This window comes from Rhinolophus sinicus, linkage group LG01 (assembly GCF_036562045.2).
Source record: "Rhinolophus sinicus isolate RSC01 linkage group LG01, ASM3656204v1, whole genome shotgun sequence".
NCBI lineage: Eukaryota > Metazoa > Chordata > Mammalia > Chiroptera > Rhinolophidae > Rhinolophus > Rhinolophus sinicus.
Window position 1 is genome coordinate 195,358,679 of NC_133751.1, and position 16,827 is coordinate 195,375,505.

The 16,827-nt window shown below is 40.2% G+C and overlaps 1 protein-coding gene across 2 annotated transcripts in view; it reads right to left on the reverse strand.

Annotated features, from left to right (window-relative positions):
- EPHA4 (EPH receptor A4) overlaps positions 1-16,827 on the reverse strand; it is a 125,847-nt gene that overhangs the window by 54,114 nt on the left and 54,906 nt on the right. For both annotated transcript variants that reach the window (XM_019753685.2, XM_019753686.2), the window contains exon 4: positions 12,261-12,416. In XM_019753685.2, the coding sequence (XP_019609244.1) occupies positions 12,261-12,416 (156 nt within the window). The remainder of the gene's footprint in view (positions 1-12,260; positions 12,417-16,827) is intronic.

Sequence of the window (16,827 nt, forward strand, 5' to 3'; positions counted from 1 at the left end):
CGAAGCATCCAGAAGGAAGAAATCTTAACTCTCAGATCATCTTCTCTTTTGTTTACAGAAATACTGTATCTGGCTATTTAGGTACAATTACATTTTTGACAAGTGACTGACTTGCTCGTCAGAAATATGTCCACCAAGTCTCCAATTACAAATATGAGATGTATAACAAAGAGGAATACAGGTAACGTTTGTTTTACTTTTCTAGTCTTCACACTGACATCATCTCTATCGAGCAGATCCTAGCTGTGGGTCACTGTGAACACAGTAGGGTTTTAAGCTTTCTAAAACCACCCACGAGCCTGAATGTAGGACAGGCAGCAATTCTGCTTATGGCGTTGTTTTGCAGTTTAGGTCTTTATTTCCACTCCCTATTTTGTTTGGAACATGGTCATGCTAATCAGACACATATCTGCCCCTATCATCAGTCTATAGGCTCCTCAAGAGAAAAACTGGTGTCTTCATCGTTTTCCAGTGTCTACCATGATTTCTAGTTCAGCGCAAGCTCAATAAATGTTCGATGAGTCAATGAATCAGTGAATGGCTGGATGGAAAAACTAACGCAGTCCTTCAATGCACCCATGCCCAACTACCTAGTGGTTTCTCAAATGTGTGAATTAATACAGGTTTCTGAGTATTAGCTTTTCACAGACAAATTCATGAGCATTAAGCCCTGTAAAGGAGTATCTCAATGTAACTAATTTAATTTAATTTCCTCTTTTCTATAATTTAAAAATCCTTTGGAAAAAGTAAGGAGCGCTATAACACACACACACACACACACACACACACACACACACGGTTACTTCTGTTGGGAGGGACTGTGGGGTCATTCATTTATTCAGCTAATATTTATTGAGTGTCCACTATTTGTCACCTGCTCTAGAATAGAGTGGGGAAAAAAGTATTGATTCATTTTGACACTTTCCTGAGTAGCTGAAGGAAGGGAAGCTGGTGGTGGGGAAAGGAAGAGACTAAAGGAAGTTAACTATGGATTGTGTGATCTTCTGGAGGATGCAAGGACAAGTCCTCTGTCCTCTCGGTTTTTTGTTGTTGTGTTTTTACAGCTCCCTAACCAACCAGCATGGCTGTGAATTAAAAACGTGGGCCCTGTCAGTTAAAGTTTTGTTAATTTGGGAAGGGTTATTATGACCTTTCTCTCTCCATTTTGACTTCAGGTGATGATTTACTCAGGCATCAAGTTACGGAAAATGTTAGCTCTGAAGACAGTAAATTTTAACATTTTCAATGGTAGGCTGGCATTTTCCTTATTAGACTTTATCGAGCTACAATTTTTCTTTTAATTTTACCATCAAAATTAAGACATTTTAAAATACAAATCAATCAAATACTTTTATTGGAAGGATGTTTAAGGGAACCTAAGTGTCCTTTCTTCACATTTTTTATTTTATTTGTAAAACCCCCTTGGAAACTTAAGAAGCCTCAGATTCTCTCTCTCCCTGCATCTACGCATGAGGCTAGCATGTGAAACTATTTTCAAGTTCTCTTGTGTAAAACGCACTTCACATTTTAAGTATAATTCGGTGGCATAGGTAACAGCGGTACGACCGGAAGCAGAAGTGAAATGCAGTAATCCTGACCTTAAGAATCCTTCAGTGTGGGTTCAGCAGACTTTTTCTGTAAAGGGCCAGGTCATCAGTATGTCAGCTTCTATGGGCCACATGGGTGGATATGTATAGCAACTATTCCACTTTGCTGTTGTACCTCAAAAGCAGGCATAGAAAATACCTAAACAAGTGGGTGTGTTTGTGTTCCTAGAAAATTTGATTTGCAAAAACAGGGGGCACTTGAATTTTGCCTTCAGGCCACAGTTTACCAACTCCTGCTTTAGAGAATTTGACAGGCACAATGCAACCTCTTCCCAGGAAGATGCTCACGGGGATCCTCATGATTATGCCCATAATTCTACGGACATCAAGCGTACCCTGAACCTATCAGTGGAGCTCAGTCCAAGAAGCCCTGATTTACACATTTTTACAGCCCAGATAACAGCTCTGGCTTCTAAAGCCCGTTACATCTCCCTTCATTGATAAGGAAGGAATGAAATACGTGGAATATTTTGGCCTGTTTCTTGAGTTTCTCATTGCTCTGAAAAAAATGGGCACTGCATTTCTTGCCACTGTGGGTAAATTTAATGAGCATCCGTTTGCTTCACTGCTATGAAATACTTTCTGTATCGCACAGCAGGTACTGGTGAAAGGTGCTCCAATGGGTAATTATTATTTTCTAGTGGGACGTCTACTTGAATTCAGTTGACAGGAGTTTGACAGTATGAAGCCTCGAAGCAACTAGAGCCAAATGACAGCAAAAGCAAAGGACAATCATATCACACCATAAAATATATCATCTTATATCATAAAATAAATCTTGATCTTCCTTCACCTATCATGTGTTCTCCTCTGGAAAACAAGCTTCCATAAATGAACCACATATTATGTAGAAAAATTAAGTGAAAGTGATAATTTAAGGGCAATATTCCAAGTATAAAAGAAAATGCCAGTAATTCCACAAATCTTAGTTTTTCTCTCCCATGTATTACACTGAAGTATAATTTCTGAGTAGTTTAGGGAACACACTTGCTGGCTTATGTCAGGATTTAAAGTAGTCCCACTCAGGACAACCTAATGTTTACACATCCACCTGAAATCTGTAGGAGCCCTAAATTCAAAAAGGATCAGCCAACGTTGAACCTAAAGTCATAAATGCCTCTGGAGTTTGGTACAAACTATTCAGTGGAAAGTCCAGGTCAAAATAACTGTACCCACTGTATCCCACCCCAAGCTACCAAGTTAGGTAAAATGTACTTCTGCATTCTTATAGGAAGTAACTGGAACTTGAGCAAAAGATTGAAACCCACTAAGATAGTTGAACAGAAGTAGATTCTGCCGAAGGGTTCAAATCTATATGGTCACATGGGGTAATGTGACATACAAATCTGAAATTTCTATTTCTTGTAACAACTGGAATTAAAAAGTACTAACAGACTCTGGGACCAGGGGGCAAAATGAGTCAAGTTTAAAACTCACATTGTTAGCAACACTTTAAACATGCAACTCAGATACTTCAGACATTTTAGCTCTGCTTGGAATTCTCTCCCCTGGCTCTTTTAACAGCTGCCTCCTTAAGCCTCTGGTTTCAGCTCAAAACTCACCCTCCTCACTCCTCACTATTCTATGCAAAGTAAAATTCTCCCCTTTTTTCTATTTTACCTAATGACATCACCTTTTGTTCTTCTTGTGAGAATTTTCAATTACCTTGTTTATTATATATATGCTCATTAGAACAGAAGCGCCACAAGAACAGGAGTCTCTTCTCTTTGCTGATTTACGAGAGTATCCTCAGCCCTTACAAAGATGCTAAACAGACATGCTTATCGAGTATCTGCTGAATAAATAAAAAAGTGATGCGTTCTTAGCCCAGTCAGGCTCACTCCTCAGAAGCATCACCTCCACAGCACCTCTGTAGATCACAAAAGTTGATCCAAAGAAAAGAAAAGGCAATTGCATGCTAAAGGACTTAAAAAAAAAAAAAAAAAAATCAAGTCTGCAACGAAGTCCAGGAAAGAGTTGATAGGAAACCAAAGTAGCTGGGCTCATGTATAGTGTAGCTTCCAGAGCTATCACAGACTTTTAATACTTAACTGATTTTTAATCACCATTTTAAAATTCAATGCCTGAGCCATGAAATTAATTCTGGATGTGGAAAGAAACATTCCCCAAGAGCATGCATGGGCAGAAACGTAACTTTTAAATGATCAATTTCTTTAAGCTCTACCGTCACCCTAGTAAAATGCCAAAGCAACCAGAACAAGACCTATCTTCTGAGGAAGAGGCAGCTTGGGTCTCACGTTCCATTCCATAAGGCTTCATTAATCATGTACAACTTTTGGACAGTCAGTGACACTTCAGTGCCTTAGCTATAAAACCCTCCAACCCTTCAGATAAGCCTTTGCTAATCTTTCTCCAGCTGAAAGACAGGTTATAAGGCGGAGGAAACGGGGTGTGTAAGTTTTGACTGAAATGAAGCTCATGCTTTCCCCCCTGACAGTTGTATAGGTTGCCACCACTAATTGCTTTCTCCTGGCCCTTGCTGCCAGGGGTTAGTTTACATAAAGACTGCTGTTCAGGGACACCTCTTCCGAGATACATGAACAGCGCATAACCTTTTATCACAGCGGTTTGTGTGTTTTAACAATGAATAGAGCCAAAGCAGAACTGCCCATTATTAAAACACAGAGCCATTTGGATCCATCAGTCATTTCTTACTGTCATGAAAAACTCTTGGCTTCCCATAGAGGTAACTCCTTGCTGTAATTTTGCCACCCTGCATTTTTCTAGTATATTTATTCTCCCATTCTCCTCTCCCGGAACCTTTCAGCTTTTCTTTACTGGGTTAATTGGGGTTTGGGTTTCTTTATTTTAACATGACTAGTTCATGGCTGAAGTACTTTATAAAGTACACTCAGTTATCCATGAGCAAGCTAGAGTATGAAAGACAGGGAAAAGTAATACATATATTTTTAAAACCATGAGTATTTTGTTTTAGAATTAGTTAGCTTGTGAACTAATTTGTACTTCTTGTGAAGCACTTTTTCATACTTTATCCTACTTCACCCCCAGAACAAAATCTGTCAGACAAGTATTTATTAGCCACAGCCATCTGAAACTAGATTAAGCAACTCTCCCAAATTAGCATGGCCAATACGAAGCTAAAACATAGCAAGGCTAAAATAACCCCAGTCACGGAGATACGAAAAATTAAATAAAATAAAAAAAAGGACTGCTACTATGAATTCTTTGTAGACTAACCAGAAACGTTTCCACTTTCTCAATTCACCCAATGCCACATTTCTCCTAGCTTCTCTGCCCTTGATGCTGAAGGCTGCTGAGAATACTTCATGGATGGTGCTATTGCCTTAGCTTGAGTTGAGTTGTCCTCTCTGCCTGGTTCTTACTTTCCACACAGGAGGGTAATTAGGAATTTCTGTTCAAGTTCTTTCCCTGGGTGGAAGGTCACAGGAGGTCGGGGGGCAATTATATCTATGTAACTAGACTCTTCCCTCAGTTCTTCTTCTGCTGAGCTCTAGATAGCATGTAGAATAAGAGTCAACTACGAAAGGAAAATCAAAATGCCGATAGCAAGAAGGTAGCTAGTTCTTACCCCAGGGGATCTCAGGAAAATGTCTAATTGACCCTGTTTCATAGAAGCACGCTGTGCACAACCACTGTATGACTTCCATGAACAGCATCAAAAAAGTTATCCGGAAATGACAGGGCTCGGCTGCTAACATGCCATTCTTAATTATTCATGGTAGTGGGAAAACTGGAATAACATGATTAAATGGCATTGGCAGATTATTCAGGCTTTTCACTTGGACATATATTAGTGTTCCCCAAACCTACGCATTTTCCAGTGGAATCCACAATATACTATTAAGCCCTATAAAGTGAACAGTAGGTTGGGAGGTAAAGAGGACACTAAAATAGCATTATTTTAAATCCAATAATTCAATGAGATGATATGTGATCTTCACTAAATATCTTAAAGCTTTTAAAAATTGTGCAAACAACCGAATGGCAAGTGTTCAGCTTGGAGTCAATCCAGTGCTTTTCATTCAGCACACCTGGTGATCTTTTCCACTATATTCTAAATTTTCTTTAGACAAGAATTGTGCACTTAGGTTCTTTAGATGTACCTTTTCCTATTAGTAGTCAAAATGCTGAAAGGTAATCCCAAAGGAGGAAGCAAGGATGTGACTTAATCAGGAGCTGTGTCAAACCTTGCACCACTGAGGATCTAACTAAAGGAGCAGCCTAGAAATGGAAGAGGTCGATGAAGGCTGCAACTAAATCATCAAAATATCTTCGGTTGCTTTGATCAGTTTGTACATTCCAGGGGACAGGCACATTAGCTGGCTTATTAAGTGGTTAACAAGCAACAGGACCATATGTTCTGAACTAAAAACCAGGTCACGTGCTATGGCAGTAGGACAGTTGGTCTTTCAGTTTGAGTTTTCATCTTGTGACAAATGAAATGGAGTATGAAACTACACTCTTATATTGCAAAATTTGATAACATGAAATAAATTCCCCTGAAAAATCTTCGATTCAAGAATTTTCATAAAAATATGTTCACAAAAATGATTGATTGCATGGATGATAAAATGTAAAATGATTAGAGATCAACCAATGGACCTTCTGAAACACTTTCATTAACACAACTTTGGGAATCGTTGGCCTTTGTTCTCACCCTTCGACTAACTAGTCTTTCACTAGAGCTAACTGCACTCCCATTAATCAATTCCAGAGGATGTCCTTCCCCCTATCATTATATTATTAGCTACTTACATGTCTAAAGCAAAAAGAAATATGTTTGGGGGTAGAAAAAAATGCAGTTTACTTGAAAAGGAAGACTGCTTTTTATCCTACGGTTTTTCAACATCAAAGCCTCATACTAGACCTCCCTCCCAAAGTCCCTCAGCCAGACTATTCAGCATAGAAATCTTTGGATTAGAGGACTGAACTGAACATTGTACCTTCAAGGGTTTGTTTGAAAACGGATGTGAGATTTCCAAAATTAAAGCACTTAAAAAAAAAGTCTCTCTCTTCTGCTGACCTTGGAAACAAGTAAGGACGATGTTATTTTAATTTGCATTCAAATTTTAACAACACAGTCACACAGCACCACTGGGATCCACACTGGGTTTCCACTGAAGATTGCTCATCATTTCATTATGGTTCATTATGTTGATAACTGTCAGAAAGCATTAGAAGCCAGGGCTTTGAGTAATAGAACTGAAATGGTAATTTTAGAACAATACACTTTCTGGAGGAAATACAGTGGCACAGTAAATTCAATTAGAAAAGGCAACTGTAGAAACGAAGTAAGTGATGTTTGCTGTTTGGAGTTAGGCTGTTTCAATATCTTGATAACCCAAACCTGCACGAAGCTTTTTCAAATCAGGACCTTTCTTCATAGATCTTGGTAAATTTGCCCTCATTAGCTCTAAGCAACTCCAGGATAAATTGTCTTAAAAGCTGCAATTTTGGAATATTTTAGACCATGTCTAAGTATCAATCAATCACTCTTTGTTTGTTTGGCACAGCTGACTGAATTATTCAAGGCCATTTAGTTGGAGACAGATGTGTGAAGGCCCTTCAAGTCGGCAACCTGAAATAATAATCTCTTATCTACAGAATGCTCCCAATCACGAGGCTCTAATAAGTTTCATCAAACAAGTTAAATAAAGGGTACCCAAAAGCACGAGGACAGATTTCCAATTGAAAAAGACAGAAAACCACTCTGGTAATGGTGCTCAGAAGTAAAGTTGGCAAAATAACAAATTAGCTATTTCTTCCTAGATATGCAAAGCCAATTTACTTCTTCTAGAAGGCTGCCCCCCCCACCCCCCACCTGAAGCTTTGAAACACAATAAAGGGTTGGAAAGTCACCTTAAATGCAATATTGGTTCAGCTTCCAACGGGGGAAAAGAAGACCTTTCTATTATAATCACAGTACAAGCGCTAAATGACTAAGGCAATCAAAGTCTTCCTGCACAGGCATGCAGCTGACTTTTCCAACACTACTGACTGCCAGACTACATTCCTGATGATGGGGAAAGGTAAAGGGAAGGTGAAGGAGATCTGGAGGGGAAGGGTGGTTATCTGGAGAGTTAAGGGACATTATTAGTTCCACTAATAAAACAAAATCACATTGAAATTCCTTCTAAAATATGATTCACGAAATCAAAATTCCTTCATCAACTTAACTGGCATCTTTGTGTGTATCAAGGTCTCTGTGTCTGCCTGGCTAGCAACGTCACAGAAAAACCCCATTGCCTTTCTTGACTGGTACATGGGTCCTAGGTGAACATTTATATTTCCACTCCCTAGCAGTTACCTAATGGGGACTCTGGGAAAAAATAAAGAGGCACAAAGCTCCACAGTGAGTGTATTGGATTATGCAACTTCAAACCTGGTGGATTTTCTTCCTCCAGCAGGCAAATCAAGTATTCAATTTCCATTTCAAGGAGAATGTTCAGAACCCTGGAAATCTCTTCCTAGAGTCACCACTGTACTGAAGAACCGCCCTGAAAGTGACGGGCGTGGAAGACAGGGTCTCCATCCCCTGCCACCCATCAGGAAGGAGCTAACTCTTTGCTACAGAAAAGTGGCCCACATACCAGCAGCATCAGCAACGTCTGGGGACTCGTTAGCAAAGCAGAATGTCAGGCCTGACTTCTCCTAATCGCCAGGTGATTTCCATGCACATTAACATGTAAGAGGCATTGTTCTAACTCTACTCTAACAGGTATGGATTCGTTTCTTGAAAATAGTCAGATGATGCTTCTACTGAAATGCTGTCCATCCGACAGGCCACCATTCATGTTAGCCTAACCAGAGGCTCCATTAAAAGTCCGCCCACAGATAAAGTTTATTTCCCATTAAATTCTCTCAAGTTCTCTAGCAATACAGATGGTGTGAAGAACTTCTTAGGTGTTTCCTTCTAAATTAGCCAATGCTGCTTCTATTCACCTGGTCTAATCGTTCTCCAAGTTAACAAAAACCTGATTTTACAAGCCAGTGGAGCAGAGTCTCTCTTCGGCTAGAAGAATGAGTCTCAGATAGTGTGTTTTATTTCTTCATTAGTGTGCCGTCACAGTGAGCGCTCACTAAATGCAGGGCTGCATAAGAATGCTGGGGTTAAAGACAGCACAATGAACAAAGAAGGTGCCTCATTATCATGGCTGTCAGCACAAGGGAATTGGGTTTGTCACCTGGTTTAACCAACTGGTAAGAAGTGATTAGAGGCTGGAATCAGTTTGAAAGGATCCCTGATGTTTACGTTCCTTTTCATCTCCACAACTTGTCAAGAGAATCCGATAAAGCTGGGGGTGGGGCAAAGAGGGAGGGCTTCATTCTGTGGCTATTTGAAGAAGAGGTTCTCGGAGAAACTCCCACTGTCTTCTTCTCTATTGAAATGTCTACTGCAGCGCTGTCCCACACAACATTCTGCGGTGATAGAAATATTCTACAGCAGTGCTGTCCAGTATGGTGGCCACTGACCACATATGGCTATTGAGCTCTTGAAACGTGGCAAGCATAAGTTAGAAACTGAGTTTTAAACTGCATGTTAATAAGTTTAAATGGAAATAGTCACATGAACCTGGGTGCTACTGTATTGGGCAGTGCAGGTCCGCTACGTCCATCAGGAAGGGAGAAATGTAGAGGGAGCCATAGGCCAGCATAGATTCTAATTCTGCTACTTCACTTACTAGTACACCCGTTAGCAAAACAGGGTCACCTCCCTGATGATCCCTGTCTCAGCGGAGGTCTTCAGAGTCATATGTAGTGAACATTGATTACATTTTTAAAAGAACTTAAAAATTCAACTCTGCAGAAAAGTGGTTTCAACTTTGTAGAGTACAATGATGCGGGCAACTTTTCAAAACACTGATGCCTGAGTCCTACCCCTGGAAGGAGATTCTGGAGTGCACGGCAGCCATTGGGTAATTTAATTGTACAATCAAATGAGAAAACCACCATAGAAAAGCAGTGACATGCATGGGCAATCTGCTGTGGAGGGAGTCTGGGGGAGGAAGTGAACAGCTAGGGTAAAAAATAATACAGAGAGAGAGAGAGAGAGAGAGAGAGAACAAACATTTGTTAGATCCCTGCCATGTGCCAGACCTTTGCAAATATTTTCTTATTTAAATTTTAAAACTGTCCCACAGGTAGATCGTGAGAATCCCATTTTACAGATGAGTAAACTGGGACTTGGAGAGGTTAAACCTCACAAGTTCATGGCATTAACAACAGCACTGTGTCACCTCTTAATTTGGGTCAGAGGGATGCAACACACATTAGAATAATGCTGCGAGTTTGAGTTAGTGTAGTGTAGAAAGAGTTCCAAGAGGACGGACTAGGATTAAAAAAAAGGTCATACATAGCTTTGGTATTTTCATGGACCTTTTATCAATGACACAAAAAGCCACCAGTCTTCCTCTCTAAAAAAATGCAAGAATTACTTTAGTTTTTAAAATTTTTGTTTCACCCATATGCTAAAAGTCAATATTTGCCTTTTCTCATTTGCATCCTCAAGAGAAAGCTAACAATTTATTCCTACAGAAATGTAAAATTTCAAGGGTTCAGCTGCCACACTTACTCATACGACAAACGTTCTAGTGACTCAGGCATGTGGCAATCTTTGGAGTCTCCCTAAACTTCTACACAGCAAGCTGCAGTAATTAAGTGATTGGTGCATGGTCTTCTGGAATGCTAGACAACAGAGCAGAATCATGAGACTGAAAATACCTGGGAGAAACAGCCAGGCCGTCTTGCCATCCGCGATGAATTGTATGAGGTTCCTCACACAACTAAGACCCAACCTAGAGAAGGCTTCACCTGTACAGACCATAGGTGGTGAACTACTTGATGGCAATTATCACACTGTCAGCCCACAATATTTCCCTATGAGTTTACTAAAATCCCACAACTGGAGAACTGCTCGCAGTGTGTGTGTGGATAGAGGAGAAAAGTTTATTAGTAAAGTAATCACACACAATGGAACATAAGATAAGAACATTTAGATGGGAAGAAAAGCAGAAAAGGCTGGGACGTGAGCCTGTCAGATGTATGTGGCCATCCAGAGAAAAGTACTTTGTCTGTGGAAGGACCAGAAAAAGAAGTGGACAAGGAAATCTTTGCCCACTTACGTTCACACCTAAGGCTGGCCCCAGTGCATTCCTTCCCTCTGGAAGTTTGTGCTTGACCTGGGGTGGCTCCCATCATCCCAGTATGTAGGAGTGAGGGGAGGCCTTTGGTTGTGTAGCCCTGTCACTAAGCTGGGGTGGAGTCTTGCATATGCTATTTAACATCTCTGAGCTGCAGTAATCTCCTCCCTAAAATAAAGATGATCCTACCTTATAGATTTATTATAATATGAGCCCTGTGATAAGGTGTATTGAAAGCCTAATACATCACCGGGGTATAATTATAAAATGGTTGTTATTATTATTATTGCTTTTGGTTATGAAAGAAACTCCGGCGTGGATGGCAATTTCAGCAAAAATTTGGGATGGACCTAAAAATCTTTCTCCCCACTCCTTTTAAAAGTGGTTCTTGACTGGTCTGGAGAATAGCCTCACAACTGGCCCAACTGCTCCCAAACTAGAAAATACTTCTATTTTTAGTGATGTTGGCTCCAGGATGGCCAAGATGGACTTTACAGTAGTTAGGGGACAAAATAATCATCATCAGGACAGTAAAAACTAAACTATATTGAGCAGCATCATTTTATGCATTTTACGCAGTATGCAAACAACATGAGGGTATTGAGTAGCAATAACCACGAGGGAGAGACTATTCTCAACTCCATTCCACAGAAGAAGAGACGGAGACATAAAAAGCTAAACAGTCACTCAGCTACGAAATGGTGGGCTGGAAAACAAAGCCAAACCCCGTGGAAAGCCTGTGTGCCGGACACGAGGCTCTGTCCCTCCACACACAGACTCACCGAAGGGAAACATATGGGTGGAATGCCTGGGCTCACCACTCCCTGTTCTGGTCAAGGTCAGAGTCATCGCAAGGTCTGTGAAGCCCTGAGTGTACATGAAAGGAATGCGGACACCTAGGAACACTGTCCATATAAAGTGTAAGAAAAGATTTCGCTACTCCTCTGCATACCAAGGTGCCAACCCCAGGCATTCATTAACCCAGCGTTCATGGCGTGCCTAGCATGAAGCAAGGATCCAAGCCTAAATGTTATGAATACAAAACTATGAGGAAAGAAGGAAGAAGGGTAATAACAATACAAGCTATGACATCATATCACACAGAACTGAAACCACTTGTCCACACGCGATCCCACCCTCGGAACCCTGCCCTGTACCTGTTTCCCCCACAGCTGTCAAGCTTCCCCAAGAGTCCTCAATGAAATGGTAAGCCATTTATAAACTCCAATCTCAGCTCTAATTACACTGTCAGACAACGCCTGAACGCTCAGTCTCTGTTCCACAAAGTGGTCTGTTGGCAGCTGTGCATCTTGAAGGCAAGCAGAACAGCCAGAGCGAGAAAGATCCTTTCTTTTCATAAGCACTTCCTCTGCTACAATTGAGAAAAGATGCCTGTTGGATCTAATTTGGCCCCTGCACAGATATCCTGGGAGAAGACCTGGCAGCACCCTGCTAGGTGGTAATGAAAGCTATTGGCATCACAGAAACGGGAGACAAGCACACAACTTACGGGTGCAGGGCATAGAAGCAGCATCATTGTCGGCCCTGAAAAAGCCTCGATCACAGGTGCACGATGTGGCTCCTTCCCAGACAGAGTAGCTGTGGGGTGGGCACTTGGCACAGCTGGCATCCGTGGAGAGGGCCTTGTAATATCCAATTTTGCAGGCTAAAGAAAAGGAGAAAAAAAACAAACCAATGTAAACCACTGCTAACGTAACAAAGCAAAATGTCACCTCCTTTAATCAGAAGAAAGAGACATTTTTGTTAATCACTATTGATTATCTGGCATGAGATGCAGGTAAAAGCATCCCAAAACATTAATGGATTACCTTTAAGGGTCATTACCACTTCCGGTCAGATGACCAAGGAGCCCTACAGAAGAAATTTTCTGAAATCTGGTGGCATCAAGAAAATCACAGCTAAAGTTGCCCAAGTGTTTCCTATGTGCCAAGTACCCTGCTTATATGCATGATGTTTAATCCTTACAACACCCGCTTTCCACAGGCCCTGTTATTAGCCTTACCTTAGAAATGAGGAATATCAGCTGTGAGCAGTAAATTGCCAGGACCTGACCATGCATCTGGTAAATGTCAGGGACCAGCTTTGACCCCAAATGATCTGCCCCCAAAGCATGGGCTCTTGATCACATGCTATGAAATCTGAGAGCATGGTCTTGAACCAACCAGTTGGAAGCGTGTCCCCGTGCTAACAAAAAATTGGTTGATGATTGTTTCCTAATTACAGCTACAGAGAGGACCCAAAGTGAAAGACCCAAAAAAAAAAGCAACCAAGCATAAAAGAAGAGTTAGTAAGACGCGGGTCATCATTTCAGGGGAAAGTGCTAGAACAGACTATCGATTCTAGAATATGCTAAGTTTTTTTAAAAGATCAGCAGATAGTTTGTATTTATTTTCAAAATAATAAAATCCTCCCGTTTTGCCCTCTTTCCATTTTTTCAACACCCCCCTCCATTCCTCCACACACACCCTCAAATGGCTGGTACAGAGAACCTGGGCCATATAGTTCTTTATGTACTTGATACACTTTCCATGACTTCATCTTTACAAACATCATCACACTGGCACTAAGGACTGTGTTTACTAATGTGGAAAAACTCACTAATTCTGGGAAACCTTACAATAAAACATAATTAATACAGCCTTGTTCTCCTTTTTTTCTCCCCCTTCACGATCACCTCCCAAATCTGTCTCTATCTGAAATAAAAATGGACCAACACCATCACTATTAAATCCACAGTGACAAGGCCATTAAACATAAAGTTACTTCATTAGCCCAGAGGTAAGAAAAGAAAAAGTGACAGTTACCCACAATCTTTCCAGTATGATTCAGTCTCAGTTCTCTCCACTTATCACATCCTTACGATGTTTCTGTACTATCAAAAATACCAGGGGGAGAAGAAGCCATCAGGCACTTTTCCATCAGCCTGACGATCAAAAGAGACCAACCATGCCAGCAAGCCAGCAGATTTTACTCAAATGAGTAGCTAGAGATCCACAAAACCGACTCTCTGAGCAGATATGGCCACATTCCCTCATCGCGTTACTCATCCATCAAACATCCGTATGGCTTCCACTTGAAGTCTGTTCCTCCCTCTTGCACATCCTGTTGGTATTTTCTTAATCATGGCTCTTGTAATGGCAAGCGGAAAGGGAGTTTAGCAGAAGCTCCAGAAAGGCACAGTTACTTCACCACTATTAACTAAAGTTGTTTATGGAATTTCCTTTAACGAGTTCAAACTTTATGACGTGTGGAGCACCGACAATAAAAGCGCTTGGAGATCAATCTCTCCCTTATTTGCTTTCATCTTTCACTGGACCGGAGCATCTTAGAAAAACAAGTTGCTCCAATGACTGAGATTTATGTGTCTCAAGTTTATACACTTCACATAATTAGATAGGGTTCAACATGCAAGGTGCTTTTTGGTCATGCTTAAGATGGCCCTAGGGTTTCGATAAAAATTAGAAACCCTGGCTTTGGCAGGAAGAAGCACTGAGAGTCAGGCTGTCCATTCCACATCAAACGCAATGAGTCCCTGAACTCGGACACAAAACCACCGAGTCCCATCTGTCATTCAGTCAGTCACAGTCCACAAAGGCAACTTTCAGGAACCTGGCACCTCAGTACCAGGACCGGGAAGGCATAAATGGTTTGTTTTTTCATATCTGGATGTTGGAGGAAAACCCTTCATGTTCCTGATTGATCTTTGTGCTCCTTCATTTCATCAGGCATCAAAATCTAAAAACTCACAATGGGACTGCAAGGTTGACAACAAAAATTGGTCTGTAACTGATTCATTGCAACGTGAAAACAGCACATTCAAAACCTTGTAAGAAAGAAAAGGGGGGTGGGGAGCATTGTTGATTCCTCAACTTCTACAACTATTTCCAGTTAAATTCATAGTTCACAAAAATCAAATTGGAAGATGTCTTGAATTTCTTAAAGTTCAAAAGTTAGTTGTGTGTATATATATGTATATAGATCTATATTAAATTAACATATATACATATGTTAATAAAGCAAAAATGATTTTGGAACTTTATACATATTTTTTCTACATTTCCTTGAAGCTGGTATTAATATGTTATCAAGAATACGTATACATGATTTCGTTTAGATAATACATTTTTATTCCCATTTGTAAAATTGAAGGCTGCTATTCTTGAAACACACTATTTTTTCTTCTTGCTTTTACAAGCACAAGCAGAAATTTCAAAATCGTCATGGTGCTATTCTCGGCAATCCTTGCTACCCCTTAACACATTCCTTTGTCTTCAACTACATTAAGACCATGTTATTAATATTTCAGGATTCTTAGAAAGGATCTCAAAATACAGTAGTGGTATCTCATGCACACAGCCATTTTGCTGTCAACATTCAAAATGACCTACTAAATTGATGGTTCAGTAGTACATTGCTTTGCTTTGCGTGGCTCACAGCTTTCCAGTACTTGGTGCGTGGATGCGTAAGTACATCCCATATTTATTCACCACTTATTTACATCTTAAAGTTTTTACTACATCTTTCATTCTAAACAAAATCCCCATGAAAGGTGTCTCTGGTATAGCAAGCATTGATTCATGTTAGGATTTTCCATCATTCTCTTTTAGGTGAGAACGGTTACACTGTGCTTTGGAATGGAAATGACTTCCAAAGACAAATTACACACCCAAGAAATAACTTCCTTCGGTCCCCTTTCTGGTGAAGGTTCACTAGATGGGGTGAAGTATGATGGAGCATTCTGAATATGCCATTGTGGGAAGATTAGTTCACATGTGCTATGAAAACTTTGAATTTATTTCCTTTAGCTTTCCCTTAATTAATTAGTTTGTTCTGCTTACTCTAAATAAAACAAAAAGATAAATGACGACAAGCAGGAAGAAAAAAACTATTTTCTTTCACTGACTCACCCACGACCATAAGGAGGTTTCATTTTAGGATCAAGTCTTCTGTAGAAGGCTCTCTGTGGAATGCTTAAAAGCAATTACTTTTGGTTAAAAACAAAAATAAAATGTTCTTAAGGTTCTGTAATATCTTCACGATTTCTTGGTGCATGGATGACTTACATGAGATGTAAAACCCAATTTTAGGAATTACCCTGTTTCCCCGAAAATTAGACCTTGTCGGACAATCAGCTCTAATGCGTCTTTTGGAGCAAAAATTAATAAAGACCCGGTCTTATTTTACTATAATATAAGACCGGGTCTTATATAATGTAATGTAATAATATAATATAATACAGGGTCTTATATCTTATAAACCTATTCTTAAAACATGTTGTAGATATAGATGGTATGGTCATTTTTCTTTTTAGAGAAATACGTAAAGATCAATAGTACCTGATTGTCTTTATAGTAGTTTATTTTTAAACTAATTTAGTTTGTATTTTGGATTCTTTTTTTTTCTTTCCCCCTTCTTCCGCCTCCCCCCTCCACTCCGGTTCAAGCAGCTTACGCCAACCTCCGGCTACTCGCGGCAGCCCAGCTCCAGGCAGAGCCGTTGGTCACAATCTTAGCTGTACAGGGCACAGCTCACTTGCCCATGTGGGAATCGAACTGGCAACCTCGGTGCTAGGAGCATGGCGCTCCAACCACCTGAGCCACCTGGCCGGCCCTGTATTTTGGATGTTATATTGAGTTAAATAAAATATCATTAAATTTAATTTTACTTTTTTTAATGTGATTACTAAAATATTTATCAGTGTGGTGTGTATTATATTTGTATTGGGCAATGCTAATTCGAGATTGAACCACTAAGTGTCTTGTGTGCTTGTGGGTATGTGCACACATACACGCAGCTATTCATGCAAAAACTGGGTAGTGACAGTGGTGGGGGACACGTCACCATCACCCTAGGATCCTTATTCAAAACTTACCCTTAGCCCACCTCACAGACTGATTCACTTCTACTTAACTACTGCTCTCAGTCAGCTAGGTAATTACAAAAATAAAAAATAAAAAAATAACTAATTTGAGCTAAGGTATTAACAAATAGACATTAAGGGGTTCAAAATGACCTTCCTAGGGAACTAATTTACATTTTAATATTATGGATCAAAG